Consider the following 22,302-nt stretch of genomic DNA (forward strand, 5'->3'; position numbering starts at 1 on the left):
ACAATTTTTTCTGTTCACATCGTTAGGTATTAGTACTTAGGAACAATATTTATATATATATATATATATATATTATATATTATATCTATATAATATCTATATAAACACAGACACACACACACACACACACACACACACAGACACACACACACACACACACACACACACACACACACACACACACACACACACACACGAAGAACCCACAGTCGGATTTCAAAGGGGAAAATAAGTAAAAAGTTAAACTTCTATATTTCAGCTAATAGCTACAGCCCTCTTCAGGAAAGTACTTTCCAGAAGAGGGCTATAGCTATTAGCCGAAATATAGATTTTCAACTTTTTTCTTAATTTCCTTTTCAATTCCGACGGTGAGAGAATCTTGTTCACTTACATTCTCATTTTTTTTTTTTTTCGTTTTTGACTTTGTATCATTTTCAAGCGAAGTCGACGCTTTCTCCAACTTTTTTTTCGCGCAGATTAATATTTCGCGATCACCAGCTGCAGACCAGCGAATATTACGTCCGTATACAAACAACCGCCCGTGTGTAATTGGATCATTTGTGTTTGTGCAAACTCGAGTTGCATAGCAATTCCACAAGCGGCCCATAATGCAAATGGGCTATTAATCATCGAGGCGTGAATATACACTTTTGTTTATACATAAGCATACATGATTTCAAACATTACATATAAATCTTTAAACTACTTGTATGTATGCATATGCGTGCACGCGTGTGTGTACATGTTGTGTGTGTGTGTGTGTATGTGCGTGTAAGTGTGTGTGTGTATCATATATATATATATATATATATATATACATGTATATAGATATACATAATATACATATATATATATGATATATATCTATAAATAATATATATATATCTATATATATATATATATATATATATTATTATATATTATATATATATATTGTGAAATATGATAAGATAGATGAGAGGACGGATGGGTGAGATATACACCGAGAACCGTTGAAGGGGATTTATTCTGACGTTTTGTTCTTTCCAGGACTTCTTTACTCTGAAGAAGTTCTGGAAAGGACGAAACGTCAGAATCAATCCCTAAACGGTGTCCCTGTGTTTATCTCACCACCCGTCCACTCATATAATTATGTTATGTGTGTGTAGCGTGTCTGATTGAAGTTGTGTGTCTATATATATATATATATATATATATTAATATTAATATATATATATATTATATGGGCGCGTGCGACGCGGGGATGTGTGTGTGTGTGTGTGTGTGTGTGTGTGTGTGTGTGTGTGTGTGTGTGCGCGTGTGTAGCAGTGGGCTTCACCTTGAACAAGTTCCAAGTAGGCAGTTGTCGAAATGAAAATAAAATTTCTAGACCTTACTGACACTAGCAACAAGACAAACACGAGTTTCCCGATAAAGTATGTGGTAATGAACGACAGACCTCACTTAGACTAGCAACAAGACAAGCACGAGATTCCCGATAAAGTATGCGGTAAAGAACGACAGACCTCACTGACACTAGCAACAAGACAAATACGAGATTCCCGATAAAGTATGCGGTAAAGAACGACAGACCTCACTGACACTAGCAACAAGACACACATGAGTTTCCCGATTGAGCTTGTTCTCAAAGGATAGATCAATGTTTAAGGTCTCAGAAGCGGGAAATCCAAATGTCGTTGAAAACGAGAGGAGAGGTCAGCAAAGGTCATGTCGAACAGAGGTCGGGGTGGCAAACAATTTTGGTGATTTGACAAGACACCGGCTAATTCGCTCCCAGTCCGCTCCCGGAATGCTAGCGGGTTGGTTAGAAGCGTCGATACTTGCGGCGGAAGGGTTCGAGGTGATAGCAGCTCCGGACTTTGCCGCGAACAGCGGAGTTGGATCAAGGTCCATGTGTTCATTAAATCCCTCGTCACCAATAAATGCGGCCCGCGAAATCGGTTCGTCTGGCCCGCCACGGCACTGTACATGTCATTTTTTTTCTTTATTATCATTATTATTACTATTATCATTATTAATTATTATTACTATTATTTCATTTTATTTATTTTGTATATTCACTGTATTGTATTGAACAAGATGGTTATGCGGCCGACGCTCGTTATTCTCTTGGTTATCTGATCCGTTGTCAGTTTGGTAACCCCTGGGCTGGTTGGGGTGGGTCGTGGTGGTGGTGATAGTGATGATGGTGGTGGTCATCTTCATGGTGGTAATGGTAGCAGTGGTGGAATGGAACGCCGGTGATGGTCATGGTAGTCTTACCAGTGTTTTTTATGGATACTTGGACAACCGAATAGTAACTGACCTATTGGTCCTTACATGACTGATCGGTGGTGGAGGACGAGGAGGAGGAAGAGGAAAAAGAGGAGTAGGAAGAGGAGGAAGAGGTGGGAGGAGGAGCAGGAGGAGGAAGAGGTGGAGGAGGAGCAGGAGGAAGAGCAGGAGGAGGTGGAGGAGCAAGAGGAGGTCGAGGAGGAGGAGGAGAAAGAGGAGGAGGATGGCTATGGTGTTGAAGGTGGTGAAGATGAGAGTCGATGTATGAAGCCTAGTTATGACATCACAGATGACGTCATTGTTGACCTTACGAGACGAAAAGATCGCTGCCTTCTATGGGACTCCCTCCTCCACCTCTCCTCTTCCTCTTCCTCCTCAGGTGTGGGTTGTCACACGAGCAACAGGTGCTCGGGATAAACGAAATCTTTTTAGAAAAAAAAAGTAAAAAAAAAAAATCTGAAGATCCACATTGACATATTCAAAGTCAACGACGGCTGCCTTTGTGTGTGTGTGTGTGTGTGTGTGTGTGTGTGTGTGTGTGTGTGTGTGTGTGTGTGTGTGTGTGTGTGTGTGTGTGTGTGTGTGTGTGTGTGTGTGTGTGTGTGTGTGTGTGTGTGTGTGTGTCTGTGTGTGTATTTGTGTGCGTAAACCTCAAGCACCAACGAGTCACACTATGACGTCACTACCCTGACGACGAAAGATGACCTCACAGATACCCCATGCACCGTTCGGCTCGTTTCACACGTACCGACTTTTCGCCGTGCGCCGTCCACGACACGACGTCGTGCTCTCAAATAACCATGGCTATCTATGGATGATCTCACACACGGTAGTGACGTGTGAAAGCGCCCATAGACACCCATGGTTATTTGATAACACGACGTCGTGTCGTGGACGGCGCACGGCGAAAAGTCGACATGTGTGAAACAAGCTTTCTTGTCTCTACGAAGTGCCCATAGGTGGAGGAAGACCTTACTGCGTTCGAGGACCTTACTGCGTTCGAGGACCTTCCGTTGAGGGCGGGGGGGGGGTTGACCGCCATTGCGTCCGTCAGGTCTTCTCAGAGGTCTAACTATGGTATCCTTAAAAAAAAAAAAAAAAAAAAAAAAACTTTCCTTATATAAATCCTTGGAAAGGAAAGATTTATACATGGAAATAAATTTTAAGAATACCACCGTGAGAATCTTATGGTGGCATTCTTAAAGAAAAAAATCCTTATATAAATCTTTCCCTTCCAAGGATTTATATAAGATTTATACAAGGAAAGATTTTTTAAGAATAACACCGTAACTCCATTCTCGATGACACGTGCCTCCTCCTCCTCCTCCTCCTCTTCTTCTTCCTCCTACTACTCCTCTTCTTCCTCCTCATCGAGAGCCAAAAATCTCTTGGATCAATTGAAGAATCCCTCCCATCCCACACACATAGACACACACACACACACACACACACACACACACACATACACACACGTGCTTGGGGGTGAAGATTCTACAGTGGAACGGCCTAATGTAGGCCTTATGGTCTCTTGCAGTCTCCTTCATTCTCATGCTCTTATGTTCTACAACAGAGTGTAGTTGGGGCGGATATTTTATACATGATCAAGGCTTTTGATGCATAACCTAACTTAACCTATGTTAGTTGGAGTGGAGATTCTACAGGTAATCAGCGTGTGTGTGTGTGTGTGTGTGTGTGTGTGTGTGTGTGTGTGTGTGTGTGTGTGTGTGTGTGTGTGTGTGTGTGTGTGTGTGTGTGTGTGTGTGTGTGTGTGTGTGTGTGTGTGATTTTACGTGTGTTTGTGTGTGTGGGGGGGGGTGTATAGCTGGGGATAGAGATTCTACAATTGATCAACGTGGGGATGAGGGAACTCTACAATTGATCGAATCTCCTGTTTGCCAAGCCCGGAAGTCGCCTCCGGGCGAGGAGGAGGAGGAGGAAGAGGAGGAGGAAGAGGAGGAGGAGGAGGAAGAGGAGACCCAGAGGGAGATAAGAAGAGGCACAACAACCGGCCAGCCAGCCGACAAGAAAGAGAAAGGCCGCGTCAGCTAATGGAATCTTAGATGTAGGGACGGGGGGGGGGGGAATGATTTACAGGCATGGGAGTGGGGTCCGAAGGGGGAAGGGAGGGAGGGAGGAAGAGGAGAGAGGGAGAGAAAGAGAGAGACAGAAAAAGAGAGGGACAGAGAGACACAGAGAGAGGAGGGACAGAAAGAGAGGAGAGAAAAAGAGAGGGTGGAGAAAAAGAGAGGTGAGAGTGGGAGGGAGGGAGGGAGGGACGGGTGAGAGGAGACAGACAGAATGATCAGGGACTGAGAGAGACAGTTATATATTATATATATATATTATCTATTTATAATATTATATATATATATATTATTTATAACTTTATATATAGTATTATAGTATACTATATATATAATATAGAGAGAAGACGAGAGAGAGAGAGAGAAACAATGGTCTCAAACTGTCCGGAAATAGATTCAATTTGGAAGTAGGTAGAAACAACTTTGACCAACCGTGTAGTTAATGAATGGAATATACTTCCTGCACAGGTAGTGCAATGTAGTTCAGTTCGAAGCTTTAAGAAGCATTTAGATAAACACCTAAGCAAGATGCTGTAATGATTATAATTTATTTTATATTATTTGTTTTTGTTTTCTTATCATTTGTCTGTCTGATTTTCATTTATTATTAGTTATATGTTAATTTGTCATTATTTACTATTTACCTGTTTATTATTTAAACTATACCTATGCATTTATTTATGTATTTTATTTGTTATTTACATTATTATAGTTTTTATTCATTATTTTATTATGATTTTTTTCGCATCCGACCTAGATATGGACCAGGAGGTCTCCTGTCTGCATGCTCCGCCTTTGTAATCCTTTGAGAGAGAGAGAGAGATAGGAAACTTGCGAGTGTACGAGGGGTGGGGGTGGAAGAGGATTGTCCCCCCCTTCTCCCTCCTACGGTAGGGAGACTTACCATTTATTAGTCGTTATCACAAGTAAATTAAATTCTTATGTGCATTAAATATCAATCCAAAACGGCACAAAATTATTACGAGTAACAATTACGAGCCTTTACATGTTAACTTTTCTTACAGCTTGAAAAAAAAAAAAAAAAAAAAAATATATATATATATATTAATAATAATAATAATAATAATAATAATAATAATAATAATAAATAAATAAATATATAAAAATAAAAGTAAAAACGGAAATGCCGAACCGCGAGAAAGCGTTCTTAAATACGCGAAACTTCACGGAAACGCGGAAGTTTCACATGGTCGGGTTTGAAAACGCTATAAAACATACACACACACAAAGACAAACTCACACACCGTCGACCGCAGCAGACGAACACACCATCATAATTGGACAACGACGCCTAGCACAATATGCACTCAAATGAGACTAGTTCTAAAAATTGCACAAATTGTATACTGTCAGTGCATCTCTAACTGTTATTAGAATTTTATATTATTCTATTATAAAAACTCTACATTACCCATAGATCGGACAATATACGAGCTTTAAGCTCTCATCCAAGAGGGTAATAGATGGCGATCATGGTACAAGAACGTGATCCAAGACATTTTTGAATGTGAATGACACACACACACACACACACACACACACACACACACACACACACACAAAATTATACACTTATACTCACACACATATTATAAATATATATATATATATATATATATATATATATACATTTATATACATTCATATTAAAGACTGGCACGGGCCAGGTCGACTACTGATATCAAACCGATCTAATCGACAAGACTGCAATCAGGCGCCAGGGAACCTCAAAGAAAACGGACGCCAAGGTCACTCCGGGAGATTGACCCCGAGACTGACCCGGTCAAGACTTATGTCTTCAATGGACCCTTTCGGCCAGGCAAAAACGATCTGTCTCGACTTAAACCTGACACAGTTTCATTTAGTCATTTAGTGTGTGTGTGTGTGTGTGTGTGTGTGTGTGTGTGTGTGTGTGTGTGTGTGTGTGTGTGTGTGTGTGTACACTGTATGTACATTGTGTGTGTACATTGTGTATATGTGTGTAAACAGTATGTGTACACTGTGTGTGTGTGTACACTGTGTATGTACTTTTTGTGTGTGTGTGTGTGTTTGTGTGTGTACACTGTATCTGTGTACAATGTGTAGGTACACTGTGTGTGTGTGTGTGTGTGTGTGTGTGTGTGTGTGTGTGTGTGTGTGTGTGTGTGTGTGTGTGTGTGTGTGTGTGTGTGTGTGTTCCTCCACTCATGAGTTATCCGAATAAAGTCTCTCTCTTTACCTGTTGCCCTACCCATTCATACAGTTCCCGTTGGCGCCAGATGATTTCATTCAGCAAAGGGGGGAGAGGAAGTCGCCAATTCAAAAGACGCGTACCCACTCCCATCCACCGCCCTTATCCCCCTCTCTTCTTAGCTCCTCGTGGATGACGGGTCATACCTGTATCATCCCCACCACTGCCGTGCACTCACTGGTACGAGAATAATATTTTTGCCTTTGTTTCATCCCATTAGGTCTCTTCAGAATTCGGGGCGACATTTCCATTTCCTATTTGGGTCAAAGATCAGATTCTGGCTTCACAAATATAAGTCAGCCATATACGTATGTACGTACGTACGTGTGTGTGTGTGTGTGTGTGTGTGTGTGTGTGTGTGTGTGTGTGTGTGTGTGTGTGTGTGTGTGTGTGTGCGTGCGTGCTTACGTGTGTGTGTGTGTGCCTACGTGCGTGTATGTGTGCATGTGTGTATGTGTGCATGTGTATGTGCGTGTATACGTGTGCGTGTGTGCATGTGTATGTGCGTGTATATGTACGTGTCTATGCACTGTGTCCTCACGTGCTAGTGTTTGTGCATACGTGTGTGACATCACACAAGAATAATACCCATATTCGTAAATTCACAAAGAAACACACAACCACCCTCCCACCCTCACACACGCACACACACATACACACACACACACACACACACAGAAGCACACACAATGCACTATTCAGTACATAAACAAACATTGATTTCCACGTCAATACCGTCCAACAACAACAGAAGCTGAAGATATTCCTTGTCTGAAGCTTCAGGAGCGTCCCACATAGGGATCTGCATTTGGCAACCATGCCTCTTTAAGGCCTTCAGCTGTAGGTAGACGAGAGATCCCCCCCCAATCCCCCCACCCAACTCCCCCACCCCCCACCCCCCCTCCCATCCAGCTGGAGCAGAACACTGCAGAAAGAGAGGCAAAGAGTCGTTGCACCAACAGAAGTGATAAAGAGCGAGAGCAGTAAAGAGAGGTAAAGAGTGACAGTGAATGACTTGGCACTTCACTCTTCCTTTTCGTGATGGCATGCCTGAGATATTTGATTCAGGTTAACGTTAAGTGGTTTGATTAAGGTAAGTGGGGAGGACTGATAAGGAGGAATGGAGAGAAGGGCACTGTAAAATGACACAGCAAAACTGACACTACATCAACAACATCAACTACAACAATAACAACAAGAGACAATAACAACACTAAGACCAAGAACAGAGGCCACATCAACCACAACAATAACAACAACAGAAACGACAATAACAGAAGCAAGAAGAGGGACGAAAACAAAAGTGTAAAGACAGAGCAACAGCCGCAGAAGCTAAAGTGATTTTTCAAGGCTACGGCAGCCGGGCGATCGAAACGGGGCTTACAGCCACCCAGCCACCCAGCCACTTTCTCTCTCCAACACGCCACACTCCTACCCCAACACACACCGCCTCCTTCTCCATCACCACCTCCATGACCAATACAATCTCCCTCTCTCTCTCTTTCTCTGTCTCTGTCACTCTCTTTCATTACGATCTTCCACCACCATCACCACCACCGCATGCCTTCGTCGCCACCATCTCCAACACTCCTGCTGTCCTACCTTGTCACCCCTGTCGGCTCTGCCCTCCACCACCATCGGGACACACGCGACATCCACCTCCAACACTCTCTTCACCAACACTAGCTCAGACGGCGAAGCAGCCGTGGCCATACGCCCCCACGGTTTTCGAAGTTGCATTTGCGCGTGGGTGGGGCGTCGGAGATGGGCGGGCCCACACCAACCGTGGTGGTGGTGGAGGGGGAGGGGGAGGGGGGAGCGGAGGGGGGTGTAGAGGGTGTTAAGGAAAGGGTGGTAATGATGGTGGTGGGGGGAATGTGTGGAGAAGTGAGACTGGGGGAGGTAAGGGGAGGGGAAGCGGTTGAAGACGTACATTGGGTAAGAGGGTAACGAGGGGTGATGGAGGGAGGGAGGGAGAGATGGAGAGAGGGAGGAGAGGGAGGGGGCAAGGGGAGAGAGGGAGGGAAAGAGGGTGGGAGAGAGGGAGGGAAAGAGGGTGGGAGAGAGGGAGGAAAGGGAGAGAGGGTGGGGAAAGGTTGGGAGAGAGGGAGGGAAAGAGGGTGGGAGAGAGGGAGGGAAAGAGGGTGGGAGAGAGGGAGGGAAAGAGGGAGGGGAGAGAGAGATGGAGAGAGGGTGGGAGAAGGGGGAGGCAGGGCGCAAGGGGAGAGAGGAAGAGAGGAAGGGAAGAAGGGTAGAAGGAGAGAGATGAGGTAGGAAGGAGAGAGACAAAGAGGGAAGTGGGGTGAGAGGGAAGGGGTGGGAAGGAGAGAGACAAGGAGAGATGGGCGAAGAAGGGGTGGAAAGGGGCGATGATAGGAGAGGGGCGAGGGAGGAATAGGGAGGAGGAGGAGGAGGAGGAGGAAGAGAGGGATCTAAGGGAAAAGGGGAAGAGGAGGGAAGGGAAGAAAGATGGGGAGAGAAGGGAACGCATAGGCAAAGAGAAGGAGAGGGAAGGAAGGAGGGAGGGGTAGAGGAAGGAGGAAGGGGAGGGAAGGAAGGAGGGAGGAGTAGAGGAAGGAGGAAGAGGAGGGAAATGAGGAGGGGAGGGGAGGGAAGAAAGATGAGGAGGGAAGGGAAGGCAGTGGCAAAAAGAAGGGCAGGGACGGAAGGAAGGAAGGAGTATAGGAAGGAGGAAGACGAGGGAGAGGATAGGGAAGGGGAGGTAAGGAAAGAGGGTCAAAGAGGGAGAGAATAGGAAGAAGAGGGAAGAGAAGATTGAGGAGGAAGGAGGAAGACAAGGAGTGGAAGAAAAGGAGGAGTAGGAGGAAGAGGAAAGTCAGGAACAAAGGGACAGAAAGAGGAGAGGAAGAGGAGAGGAAGAGGAGGAAGAGAGGGAGAGGATAGGGCGGGGAGGTGAGGGGAGAGGGAGCTAGGAGGAAAGAGGAGGGAGATGAGGAGGAGAGGGAAGAAGATAAGTAGGGAAAGTAAGGAAGTAGAGGAGGAGGATAGGGAGAGGAGGGAAGGAGAGGAGGAAAGGAGAGGAAAAAAGGAGGGAGAGGAAGAGGGAGGATAATGGAGAAAATGAGGAGGGGATGGATCAGAAAGGGAGAGAAAGAGAAAATAGGAGGAGTAGGAGGAGGAGGAGGAATGGGAAGGAGGTGGAAGAACGAGGGAGAGGACAAGGGATGGGAGGAGTTGGGAGGAAGAGGAGAAAATGGGGGAAGAGAAGGGGGAGAAGAGGGGAGGAGAGGAAGGGAGGGAGGAGGAGGGAGTGAAGGAGTGGAGAGGAGGGAGTGAAGGAGTGGAGAGGAGGACGAGGAGGGCGCAGAGGAGGAGGAGCAGGGGGAGGGATGAGGGGAGAATGAGGAGCAAGTAGAGGAGGGGAGGAGGTGAGGGAGGAGGAGGTGAGGGAGGAGGAGGTGAGGGAGGAGATGAGGGAGGAGGAGGTGAGGGAGGAAGAGGAGAGGAAGGGAAGAAGGAGGAGGAGGAGGTGGAGGAGGGAGCGGAGGAGGAGGAGGGAGCGGAGGAGGAGGAGGAGGAGGAGGGAGCGGAGGAGGAGGGAGCGGAGGAGGAGGAGCAGGGAGAAGAGGGGAGGAGAGGAAGGGAAGAAGGAGGGGGAGGTGGAGGAGGAGGGGATGAAAACTGGGGGCGGAGGGGAGGTGAAGGAGATGGAAAAGAAAGGGGAGAGGGGAGGAGAGAAGAGGCGAGGAATGAGGAGGGGCTAAGGCGAGTGAAGAGGAGAGGGAAGACGAGGAGGAAGAAGAGGTTGAAGAGGAGGGGGAACAGCAAGGTGTGGAGGAGTGGCCGGAGATTGGAGGGGAAGAGGGCGAGAGGGAGGAGAAAGGAATGAGGAAGGGGAGAAGGGGAGAAGGGGAGGAGAAAGAGAAAGAGAGAGAGAGAGAGAGAGAGAGAGAGAGAGAGAGAGAGAGAGAGAGGGGGAGATAGAGAGAGAGAGAGAGAGAGAGAGAGAGAGAGAGAGAGAGAGAGGAGAGAGAGAGAGAGAGAGGGTGAGGGTGGCTGGGGTGGGAGAGGAGACTTACAGGTGGTGGTGATCAGAGGGGACGTGAAGACAATGGAGGGAAAAAGGGAAGGAGGAGGAGGTGGAGTAGGAGGATCGGGAGGAGGAAGGCCAGTGGAAGGATGATGATCGGGAGGAGGTGGAGCGGTAGGAGGAAGAGGAGAAGCGGGAGGAGGAGGATGAGGAGGAGGAGTGGGGGTAGGAGAACGAGGAGGTGGTGGGGAGGAGGAAGAGCAGGAGGGGAAAGAAGTGGTAGTGGTGGTGGTAGTAAGGATAGGTGGTGGATGTGGTGGTGGTGGTTATGGTTGTGGTGGTGGTAGGGGTGACAGTAGTGGTGGTAGGGATGTTAGTGGTGGTAGTGAGATGGTGGTGGTGATTGATAGTGGAGGTGGTATTGGTGGTAGGGATGGTAGGTGGTGGTGGTGGTTGCGACAGTGGTTGTGGTAGGGATGTTAGTGAAGGTGGTTGTGGTTGTGGTTGTGATGGTGGTGGTGGTAGTGGTGGTGGTGGTGGATGAGGGAGGTGGAAGAGTGTTGGTGGTAGTGGTGGTAGGGTTGTTAGTGGAGGTGGTTGTGGTTGTGTTGGTGGTGGTGGTTGGGATGTTAGTGGTGGTGGTTGTGATGGTGGAGGTGATAGTGGTGGTGGTAGTGGTGGTAGGGATGTTAGTGAAGGTGGTTGTGGTTGTGATGATGGTGGTGGTAGTGGTGGTTGAGATGTTAGTGGTGGTGGTTGTGATGGTGGAGGTGATAGTGATGGTGGTAGTGGTGGTAGGGATGTTAGTGAAGGTGGTTGTGGTTGTGGTTGTGATGGTGGTGGTGGTAGTGGTGGTTGGGATGTTAGTGGTGGTGGTTGTGATGGTGGAGGTGATAGTGATGGTGGTAGTGGTGGTAGGGATGTTAGTGGAGGTGGTTGTGGTTGTGATGGTGGTGGTGGTTGGGATGTTAGTGGTGGTGGTTGTGATGGTGGAGGTGATAGTGGTGGTGGTAGTGGTGGTAGGGATGTTAGTGAAGGTGGTTGTGGTTGTGATGATGGTGGTGGTAGTGGTGGTTGAGATGTTAGTGGTGGTGGTAGTGGTGGTGGAGGTGATAGTGATGGTGGTAGGGATGTTAGTGGAGGTGGTTGTGGTTGTGATGGTGGTGGTGGTAGTGGTGGTTGGGATGTTAGTGGTTGTGGTTGTGATGGTGGAGGTGATGGTGATGGTGGTAGTGGTGGTAGGGATGTTAGTGGAGGTGGTTGTGGTTGTGATGGTGGTGGTAGTGGTGGTTGGGATGTTAGTGGTGGTGGTTGTGATGGTGGAGGTGATAGTTATGGTGGTAGTGGTGGTAGGGATGTTAGTGGAGGTGGTTGTGGTTGTGATGGTGGTGGTGGTAGTGGTGGTTGGGATGTTAGTGGTGGTTGGGATGTTAGTGGTGGTTGGGATATTAGTGGTGGTTGGGATGTTAGTGGAGGTTGGGATGTTAGTGGTTGTGGTTGGGATGTTAGTGGTTGTGGTTGTGATGGTGGAGGTGATAGTGATGGTGGTAGTGGTGGTATGGATGGTGGTGGTTGTGGTAGTAATGACGGTAAAGGAAGTGGTGAAGTGGAGGGGTGAGGGAGAGTTGTGGATGGACCACATGTGTGGGTGTAGTGGAGAGCTGGCCGCGGGAAAGGGAGAGGAAGGGAAAGGGAGAGGAAGGGAAAGGGAGAGGAAGGGGAAGGGAGGGGAAGGGAAAGGGAGGGGAAGGGAAAGAAAGGGGAAGGGAAAGGGAGGGGAAGGGAAAGAAAGGGGAGGAAAGGGAGAGGAAGGGAAAGGGAGAGGAAGGGAAAGGGAGAGGAAGGGAAAGGGAGAGGAAGGGGAAGGGAGGGGAAGGGAAAGGGAGGGGAAGGGAAAGAAAGGGGAAGGGAAAGGGAGAGGAAGGGAAAGGGAGAGGAAGGGAAAGGGAGAGGAAGGGAAAGGGAGAGGAAGGGAAAGGGAGGGGAAGGGAAAGAAAGAGGAAGGGAAAGGGAGGCAGGGAAAGGGAGAGGAAGGGAAAGGGTGAGGAAGGGAAAGGGAGGGGAAGGGAAAGGGAGGGGAAGGGAAAGGGAGGGGAAGGGAAAGGGAGGGGAAGGGAAAGGGAGGGGAAGGGAAAGGGAGAGGAAGGGAAAGGGAGAGGAAGGGAAAGGAAGGGAAAGGAAGGGAAAGGAAAGGAAATGGAGAGGAAGGGAAAGTGAGAGGAAGGGAAAGGGATAGGAAGGGAAAGGGAGACGAGGGAAAGGGAGACGAAGGAAAGGGAAAGGAAAGGAAAGGAAGAGGAAGGGAAAGGGAGACGAAGGAAAGGGAAAGGAAAGGAAAGGGAGAGAAACGTGAAAAGTAATATTGATACGGTGAAGGGAGACAGGGAATGCTGGGAAAGAGAAGGGGGAGGGGGAAACAGCGGGAAAGAAAGGAAATGTCAGGGAAGGAAAGGATAGGAAAGGAAAGGGAAGGAAAAGGAAGGGAAGGAAAAGGAAGGGAAGGAAAAGGAAGGGAAGGAAAGGGAAGGGAATGAATGGGAAGGAAAGGAAAAGGGAAAGGAAAGGGAAGGGTTTGAAGGAAAGGAAAGGGAAGGAAGGGAAAGGGAAGGAAAGGAAAGGAGAGACGAGGTGCAATTTGGACAATAATGGTTAGGGTGAGGAAGAAGACGACAAAGGGGAAGAAGAAGAAAAGGAAGAAGAAGAAAAGGAAGAAGAAAAGGAAGAAGAGGAAGAAGAAGACGAAGAAGAAGATGAGGGGGAAGAAGAAGAAGAAAAAATGGAAGAAGACGAAGAAGAAGACGACGAAGAAGAAGAAAATGACGAAAAAGAAGAAGAAGAAGATGAAGAAGGGGAAAAAGACGAAGGCGAGGATCGAGTGAGGACAACTTTGGACAAGAAGAAGGAGGAAGGAAAAGTTGATATGAAGAGGTTGAGTGGAAGGGGAGGAGGAGGAAGAAGAGGAGTAGAGTGGGGGTGGGGGTGGAAGAAAAGGAGGAAGGGGAGGGGAGGGAGAGGAGGATGGGAAGGAGAGGGAGAGGAGAAGGTAAGGGGACGAGGGAGAGCTGGAGTGGAAAATGGAAATAGATGGGAGTGGGGGGGGGAAGAGGAGAGTATGGGGGTGGAAGAAAAGGAGGAAGGGGAGGGGAGGGAGAGGAGGATGGGAAGGAGAGGAAGAGGAGAAGGGAAGGTGGACGAGAGAGAGAGAGAGCTGGAGTGGAAAATGCGAAGAGATGAGAGGGGGAAGGGGGAAGGGGGGAAGGGGGAAAGGGGGAAGAGGGGGAAGGGGAGGGGGGTGAGGGAAATGACGTAAGGGAGGTAGGAGAGGCGAATGTGGAGAGGGGGAAGGAAGTACAGAGGAGGAGTGGTGAAAGGATGGGAAGGGAAGGGAAAGGAAGGGAAGGGAAGAAAAGGGAAAGAGGAGGAGAGGTGAGAGACAAGGACAAAGGAAGAAAAAGAGAGGGAAAGAAAGGTGAGAAGAGGATGAAGAAAAGAGGAAAAGAAGAAAACGAAGAAGACGAAGCAGACCAAGAAGAAGATGACCTATACGAAGAATATGATGATGACGAATAAGAAGACGAATGGGAAGAAGAAAAAGAAGACGAAGAGGAAGAAGAAAAAGGAGACGAAGAAGAAAAAGGAGACGAAGAGGAAGAAGAAGACGAGGAGGAAGAAGACAAAGAAAAAGAAGAAAAAGGAGACGAAGAGGAATAGGACGACGAAGAGGACGAAGAAGAAGAGGAAGAAGACGAAGAAGAAGAAAAAGAAGATGAAGAGGAATAAGAAGACGAAGGGGAAGAAGACGAAGGGGAAGAAGACGAAGGGGAAGATGACGAAGGGGAAGATGACGAAGGGGAAGAAGAGGAAGAAGAAAAGGAAGAAAAGGAAAAGATGATACAGGGGAAGAAGTAGAAGACAAGGAAGAACATGACGAATACGAAGAATAAGATGAAGAAGATGAACAAGAAGACAAAGAGGAAGAAGACGAAGAAAAATAAGAACACGACGACGGGGAAGACTACGAAGAAGAAGAAGGAGAATAAAAGAAAGAAGAAAGAGAAGAAGAAGAAGAAAGAGAAGAAGAAGAAGAAAGACAAGGAGGAGGAGGAGGAGGAGGAGGAGGAGGAGGAGAAGGAGGAGGAGAAGGACAAGGAGGAGAAGGACAAGGATGGGGAGGAGGAGGAGGAGAAGGAGAAGAAGACAAAGAAGATGAAGAAGAAGAAAAAAAGAAGAAAGGATAAATGTGAAATCACAGCTGTACTGGAGGTGGGAGTATGGGGAGTGAGTATGGGGGAGTTTAGCACCGAGCACGAGGGTCACATTAGGTCACGTGATCACAGAGACCGAGAGACCTATTACAAGCCCCCCCACATCTTCCCCCCCCACCCACCGAAGTGAATACGGACAATACTGCCCTGATCAGGGCAATTCAGGGCCAATAAGTCAAATCTCGAAGGGTCACAGGTCCCCCTGATTCTTTCCCTAATTAGGGTCCTAGCACACCCCTAGAGGCACTGAAATCAATTCTAGGGAGTTTGGGAGGAGATGCATACTTCTCCTTTATCCTTGTTGTTGTTGCTGCTGTCGCTGTTTTTGTTGTTGCTGTTGCTGCTGCTGTTACTGTTGTTATTGCTGTTACTGTTGTCATTGTTGCTGCTGTCGCTGTTGTTGTTGTTGTCGTTGTTGTTGCTGCTGCTGCTGTCGCTGTTGTTGTTGTTGTTGCTGCTGCTGCAGTCGCTGTTGTTGTTGTTGTTACTGTTTTCATTGTTGCTGCTGTCGCTGTTGTTGCTGCTGTCGTTGTTGTTGCTGCTGCTGCTGTCGCTGTTGTTGCTGCTGTCGTTGTTGTTGCTGCTGCTGCTGTCGCTGTTGTCATTGTTGCTGCTGTCACTGTTGTTGCTGCTGTAGTTGTTGTTGCTGTTGCTGCTGTCGCTGTTGTTGTTGTTGTTGTTGCTGCTGCTGCTGTCGCTGTTGTTGTTGTTGTTGCTGTTACTGTTGTCATTGTTGCTGTTACTGTTGTCATTGTTGCTGCTGTCCTTGTTGTTGCTGCTGCTGCTGCTGTCGCTGTTGTTGCTGCTGCTGCTGTCGCTGTTGTTGCTGCTGTCGCTGTTGTTGTTGTTGCTGCTGCTGCTGTCGCTGTTGTTGTTGTTGTTGTTGCTGCTGCTGTGGACTGAAGTGTACATCTCTGGGGGCACCTGCACCTTCCATTGGGATTGGCTCCTTCCCTGGGCTCTCCCTTACCGAGGTAAGGTCCCAGGATGAGGGACAAAAGTCCTTCCCCCTGAAGGGGGCGAAGGCCCTTCCTCTCGGGACAAGTGACGCCCCGGATCTTCCGCTTGAATGGGAACGAGACCTTACTTACTTTGAAGGTCGGCGCGCGGGGCGAGGTCAAGTGGGATGGGACCGAGGTCATCAGGAGTAGAAGCAGGAGGAGAAGGGGGAAAAAAAGAGGAGGGGAAAAAGAAGAGGAAAAGGAGGAGGAAAAAGGGGGAGGAGGAAGAAGGGGGAGGAGGAAGAAGGGGGAGGAGGAAGAAGGGGGAGGAGGAAGAAGGGGAGGAGAGGAAGGGGAAGGAGGAAGAGGAAGGAGGGGAGAGAGAGGAAGGGAGAGGGAGGAGGGGAGGGGGAGGAGGAAGAAGGGGAGGAGGAAGGAGGAAGAAGGGGAGGAGGAAGAAGGGGAGGAGGAAGAAGGGGAGGAGGAAGAAGGGGAGGGGGAGGAGGAAGGAGGAAGAGGAGGAGGAGGGGGAGGAGGAGGAGGAGGGAGGAGGAGGAGGAGGAGGAGGAGGAGGAGGAGGTGGAGGAGGAGGAGGAGGTGGAGGAGGAGGAGGAGGAGGAGGAGGAGGAGGAGGAGGAGGAGAGGTCCCAGAGTTTCAGGGCGAACGCGATCTGTGATAAGGGGTAATTAGAATCCAATAAGACTGCTGGAGGGAGGAGGAGGAGGAGGAGGAGGAGGTAGAAAGAGGAGGAGGAGGATGAAGAGGCGGATGAAGGGGCGAAGAAGGAGGAGGAAGAGAAGGTAGAGAGGAGGGGGAGGAGGATGAAGAAGCGGATGAAGAGGCAGAGGAAGAGGAGCAGGAGGAGGTGGCGAGGAAGAGGCAGAGTAGTAGGAGGAAGAAGAGGAAGAGGAGGAGGAAGAGGAGGATGAAGAGACGGAGGAGGAGGAGGAGGAGGATGAAGAGGAGGAGGATGAAGAGGCGGAGGAGGAGGAGGAGGAGGAGCAGGAAGAGGAAGAAGCTGAGGAGGAAAAGGCAGAGTAGGAGGAAGAAGACGAAAAGGAGAAGGAAGAGGCGCATGAAGAGGCTGAGGAGGAGGAGCAGGAAGAAGCGGAGGAGAAGAGGAAGAGGAGGAAAAGGAGGAGGAAGAGGAGGAAGAGGAGGAGGAAAAGGAAGAGGAGGAAGAGGAGGAGGAAGAGGAGGAGGAGGAAGAGGAGGAGGAGGAGGAGGAAGAGGAGGAAGAGGAGGAAGAGGAGGAAGAGGAGGAGGAAGAGGAGGAGGAAGAGGAGGAGGAAGAGGAGGAGGAGAGGAGGAGAGGAGGCGAGGATCCTAGGGCACAGCTGGCACTAAAGCAAAATCGAGGTCTTGGGGATATCGGTAATTGGGATTTGATTTGGGGTCTGAAAGAAGTCTGCTTCAGGGCGGGATTCCTTTGGGAGTGGGTTAGAGGGTCGTGGGAGCCCTTTGGGAGTGGGTTAGAGGGACGTGGGAGCCTTTGGGAGTGGGTTAAAGGGAAGTGGGAGGGAAGGGGAGTGGGTTGGAGGGTTGTGGGAGCCTTTGGGAGTGGGTTAAAGGGATGTGAGAAGGAAGAGGAGTGGGTTGGAGGGACGTGGGAGGGAGCCCTTGGGAGTGGGTTAGAGGGACGTGGGAGCTTTTGGGAGTGGGTTAGAGGGATGTGGGAGGGAAGGAGAGTGGGTTAGAGGGACGTGGGAGGGAAGGGGAGTGGGTTGGAGGGACGTGGGACCCTTTGGGAGTGCGTTAAAGGGACGTGGGAGGGAAGGGGAGTGGGTTGGAGGGACGTGGGAGCCTTTGGGAGTGGGTAAGAGGGACGTGGGAGGGAAGGGGAGTGGGGAGGGAGAGTAGTCAATTGCCCCAGGGGAGGAGGGTATCGCTGCGAAGATTAGGAATCCCCCCGCTCCCACTCTCAGTGGGGAGTGGGAAGTGAGAAACCCATGGGAGGGCAAAACCCTGTCAGTTGTTGCAAGCCGCTGCTATTATGAGGCCGACGTTTGGCTCGCCTCCCCGCCTGGCCAGGGCTGTTGGGACCAACGCAGCAAGCCAGTAGTGGGTCACGAGGATCGAACTCACGACCACCTGATCGCGAATTCGACACGGGGAGGTGGAGGGTGGAGGAAAGAAGGGAGCAGGGAGTAGAGAGGAGGGAGAAGGGAAGAGGGAGGAGGGAGGAGGAAGAAGGGAGTGGGGAGAAGGGAGGAGGGAGAAGGAAGGGGATAGTGGGGATGGAGAAAGGGGAGGAAGAAAGGGGAGGAAGAAAGGGGAGGAAGGGGAGAAAGGGGAGAAAGGAGAAAAAGAGGGAGAAGGGGAAGGGAGAAAGGGGATAAAGGGGATAGAGAAAGGGGAGAAAGGGGAGGGAGAAAGGGAAGGGAGAAAGGGGAAGAAAGGGGGGAGAAAGGGGAAGAAAGGGGGGAGAAAGGGAAGGGAGAAAGGGAGAGAAAGGGAAGGGAGAAAGGGATGGGAGAAAGGGAAGGAGAAAGGGGGAGAAGGGGGGAGAAAGGGGAGGGAGAAAGGGAAGGGAGAAAGGGAGAGAAAGGGAAGGGAGAAAGGGAGGAGAAAGGGATGGGAGAAAGGGAAGGGAGAAAGGGGAAGAAAGGGGGGAGAAAGGGAAGGGAGAAAGGGAGAGAAAGGGAAGGGAGAAAGGGAGGAGAAAGGGATGGGAGAAAGGGAAGGGAGAAAGGGGGAGAAAGGGGAGAAAGGGGGTGAGAAAGGGATGGGAGAAAGGGGGGAGAAAGGAGGCAGGGTAGAAAAAAATTATGGAAAACAACAGCAGCAATTACATGGAGCAACACTAACAAGCCAAGTCTTTGGGAGGATGGCGGTATGGAGGAAGAGGAGACGAGGAGAGGAGGAAGGAGGAGGTGGAAGGGACGAGGGGGTGGAGGGCATGGGATTACATGGGAGAATAGAGCCAAGTGGAGTGCTAGGTGGGCGGGTGGGAGTGTGGGAGTGGGAGGAGGAGGAGGTGGAGGGATATGCATAGAACAATAGAGTCGAGTGGGTGAAGGGTGAGCGTGAGGAGGAGGAGGAAGAGGAGGAGGAGAAAGAAGTAAAGGAGGAAGAAGAGTAGGCGGAGGAAGAGGAGTAGGCGGAGGAAGAGGTGGAGGAAGAGAAACAGGTGAAGGAGGAGGAATAGGTGGAAGGTGGAGGAGGAAAATGAGTAGGCGGAGGAAAAGGTGGAGGAGGAGAAGGAGGAGGAGGAGTTGGAGATAGAGGAAGAGGTGAAGGAGGAGGAAGAAGAGAAGTAAGTGGAGGAAATGGAGTAGGCGGAGGAAGAGATGAAGGAGGAGGAAGGGATGAAGGAGGAGGAAGAGGTGGAAGAGGAATAGGCGGATGAGGAGGAGTTGGAGGAGGAATAGGTGGAGGAGGGAGGGGGAAAAGGTGGAGGTACAGGAGGGGGAGGAGGTCGAGTTGGAGATAGAGGAAAAGGTGAAGGAGGAGGAGGAAGAGAAGTGGAGGAAGAGGAGTGGGCGGAGGAAGAGGAGTGGGCGGAGGAAGAGGAGGAGGAGGAGGAGGAGTAAGAAGAGGTGGAAAGAAATGCATGGGATAAGGAAGAGGAGTATGCGGAGGAAGAGGTGGAGGAGGAGGAGGAAGAGGTGGAGGAGGAGAAGGAGGAGGGGGAGGAGGAGGAGGAAGGAGAGGTGGAAAGAAATGCATGGTTTAATAGTCATGTGGAGTGTGTGTAGGGGGAGTGCGGGGTGGAGTCGGGTCTGCATAATGAACGAGGGAGAGGGAGTAGAGTGGAATCCTGTGCAGGTTGAGGTCCAAGTTTTATCCCTTCCTCTTCCGTTCCAGACGGTACTCTTCCTTCTATTCTTGCTGTCGCCAGGCGATTTTATTCATCGCTGTAGTAACTCCCAATTTATTATTATCATTATTATTATTATTATCATTATCATTATTATTATTATTATTATTTTATTATTATTATTATTATTTTTTTTTTTTTTTTTTTTTTTTTTTAATGGAAGAATATCCTGACCGTGAATGGGCTTTGTAACTATGTATTAAGCTCTGAAACAATTGTTCGTTTTAAAAGAAAGATAATTCTATGGATGGGGGTTGACGACGGGTGGTAATGGGCATGGAACTGCCTAGTGTAAGCCTTACGGTCTCTTGCAGTCTCACCCCCCATTGCAGGTTACGACTGGTCGTGGTTCTAATGCAACTGCGTGTAAAGTTATATGCAGAGGGTAAAAATAACACTAAGTGCGATTGCATGTTAGGGAGGGGAGAGGATAGGAGGAGAAAGGAAGGGATAGGATGAGAGGGGAAGGGATGGGATGGGATGGGAGGGGAGGTGATAGGATGGGAGGGGAGGTGATAGGATGGGAGGGGAGGGGATAGGAGGAGAAAGGAAGTGATAGGATGAGAGGGGAAGGGATTGGATGGGATGAGAGGGGAAGGGATGGGATGGGATGGGAGATGATAGGAAAGGTGCGTGGGGAAGGGGAAGGCGGGGGAGTGGGGAGGGTAAAGGTGCGTGAGGGGGGAGGGTAAAGGTGCGTGGGGAGGGGGAAGGCGGGAGAAGGTGCGTTGGGAGAAGGGAAGGGGGAAAGGTGCGTGGAGAGGGGGAAAGGCGGGGGAGGGGGAGAAAGGTGCGTGGGAGGGGGAGAAAGTGCATGGGAAGGGGGGGAAAGTGCGTGGGAAAGGGGGGAAAGGTGCGTGGGAGGGAATCCGCCGAAAGGGTCGCTGTAGCCCACTCTGATAATAGAAATGGCCCTGCGGCCGTTAGGTGTGGCCATCTGACTCAATCCTTTTATCCCAGAGCCACACCCCTACCATCCCCAAATAAAATCTTCTGACGTCAGCTTGAATATATATCAATTAAGTACTGTGCCCTGCTGCATTGCTTCTGACGCAGGGCAGTGGGCGGGATACAGGGATGACCCGTCATCCACGAGGAGCTAAGAGGAGCGTGGAAGGAAGGGTGGTGGATGGGAGTGGAGTGGGTGGGAGTGGAGTGGGTGGGAGTGGAGTGGGTGGGAGTGGAGCGGGTGGTAGTGAAGTGGGTGGGAGTGGAGTGGGTGGGAGTGGAATGGGTGGGTATAGGTACGTGTCTCTTGATTTGGCTACCCCGTTTATATGGTGGAGGAAAAGCTCTTGGTACTTAGATGATAGACCAAGTATTGATTTACCCAAAAGGTACGTGTAGGTAGAAATGAATTTCCCCAACCGTGAAGTCGATACTTGGAATGAATTCCCAGCAGAGGCGGCTGAATGTAATACAGTTCGAAATGTTAAAATCCACATTTATATATATATATATATATTTTTTTTGGGGGGGGGGGGCGGAGGGTTCTTCGACCTCGTTAATCACAGAAAGGTCTCTGTTGGCATGGGTTATCATATCAAAAGAAACGTTACGTGAGGACGGAGCCTTTATTGTATTTGTATGGCGTTTGTTACACCTTTATCAAGTAAATTGCCGTGGTATAAACATACATACTCTTATTCTGTTGGTTGTCAGGCCGGACGGCCCTTCACCGCTTTCACTATGCCTCTCCAGATGGTTCTATATCCTCTGCCAATTCCTTCCAGTCCTCTCTTGGTGCCACCCTCTCCACGTCCTTCTCCCCTCCACCCATCCATCCATCGGTACCTGGGTCTCCCTATTGGCCGTCTGCCCTGTACTCTTTCCATCCCCTTCCTTGGTAGGAGGACTACAGGGTATACACACAGTTATGGACCAAAAGGTCCCTCTGGGGAACGGGGGAAGGTCATTGGTGCCTTGACCTTTCCCAGGCTCCAATGACCTCCCCCCCTCCCCCGTTCCCCCCGGGGGACCTTCCTATTAATTCTCAGATATGTGTACACCGCTACTATGTACTTGAGAGAGTTTTAACAAGTGAAACGTCGTACTAATTAAGACTCCGCCCACACATTTGGTGTTTATGTTGATGGACTTGTAGAGAACTGCCAATGACATACAAATGGTTTATCGTTGGAACTTGTTGTTGTCGTAAACACAAGTTAAGTGACATTCTATTCCATTCAAAGCTCACCGATCTACTTCCTCCGAAAAAGTACTACAATGCAATTAAGAGATTGCCATGGTTCACGTTGATCATGTGTACATACATACATACATGCGTACATATGCACATGTGTATATACGTACATACCTACATGTGTACATGTTTATATATATATATATATATATATATATATATATATATATACGTATATACATACGAACATACACTTATACATACGTACATATGTACATACATATATATACATACGTACATACATCATATATACATACATACGAACATACATATATACGTTCATACATATATACATAAGAACATACAGTATATACATACGTACATACATCCATGCCACACCCAGTTCGATTCATGCCAATACAAAGGAAAATACATTTGTTTCAGCATAACCATCCGGACTAATAGATGGAACAGCACAAAAGCAATAAATTTCTTTTCCACAACAAAGACAGATGGTCAATATGATCGGGCC

At 48.9% G+C, this 22,302-nt stretch overlaps 1 protein-coding gene across 2 annotated transcripts in view; it reads right to left on the bottom strand.

The window, feature by feature from the left end:
* Positions 1 to 22,302, bottom strand: part of S6kII (Ribosomal protein S6 kinase II) — a 1,295,804-nt gene that overhangs the window by 826,439 nt on the left and 447,063 nt on the right. The window contains exon 1 of one of the 2 annotated variants that reach the window (XM_076174454.1): positions 8,212 to 8,281. The exons of the other annotated variant lie outside the window; for it this stretch is intronic. Within the exon in view, the coding sequence (XP_076030569.1) occupies positions 8,212 to 8,247 (36 nt within the window). The 5' untranslated portion in view covers positions 8,248 to 8,281. Of the gene's footprint in view, positions 1 to 8,211; positions 8,282 to 22,302 lie in introns of those variants that run through there. 2 annotated transcript variants of the gene reach the window in all.

The sequence above is a fragment of the Oratosquilla oratoria genome, chromosome 36 (assembly GCF_046742065.1).
Source record: "Oratosquilla oratoria isolate Oo_2021 chromosome 36, ASM4674206v1, whole genome shotgun sequence".
In the NCBI taxonomy this organism is placed as follows: domain Eukaryota; kingdom Metazoa; phylum Arthropoda; class Malacostraca; order Stomatopoda; family Squillidae; genus Oratosquilla; species Oratosquilla oratoria.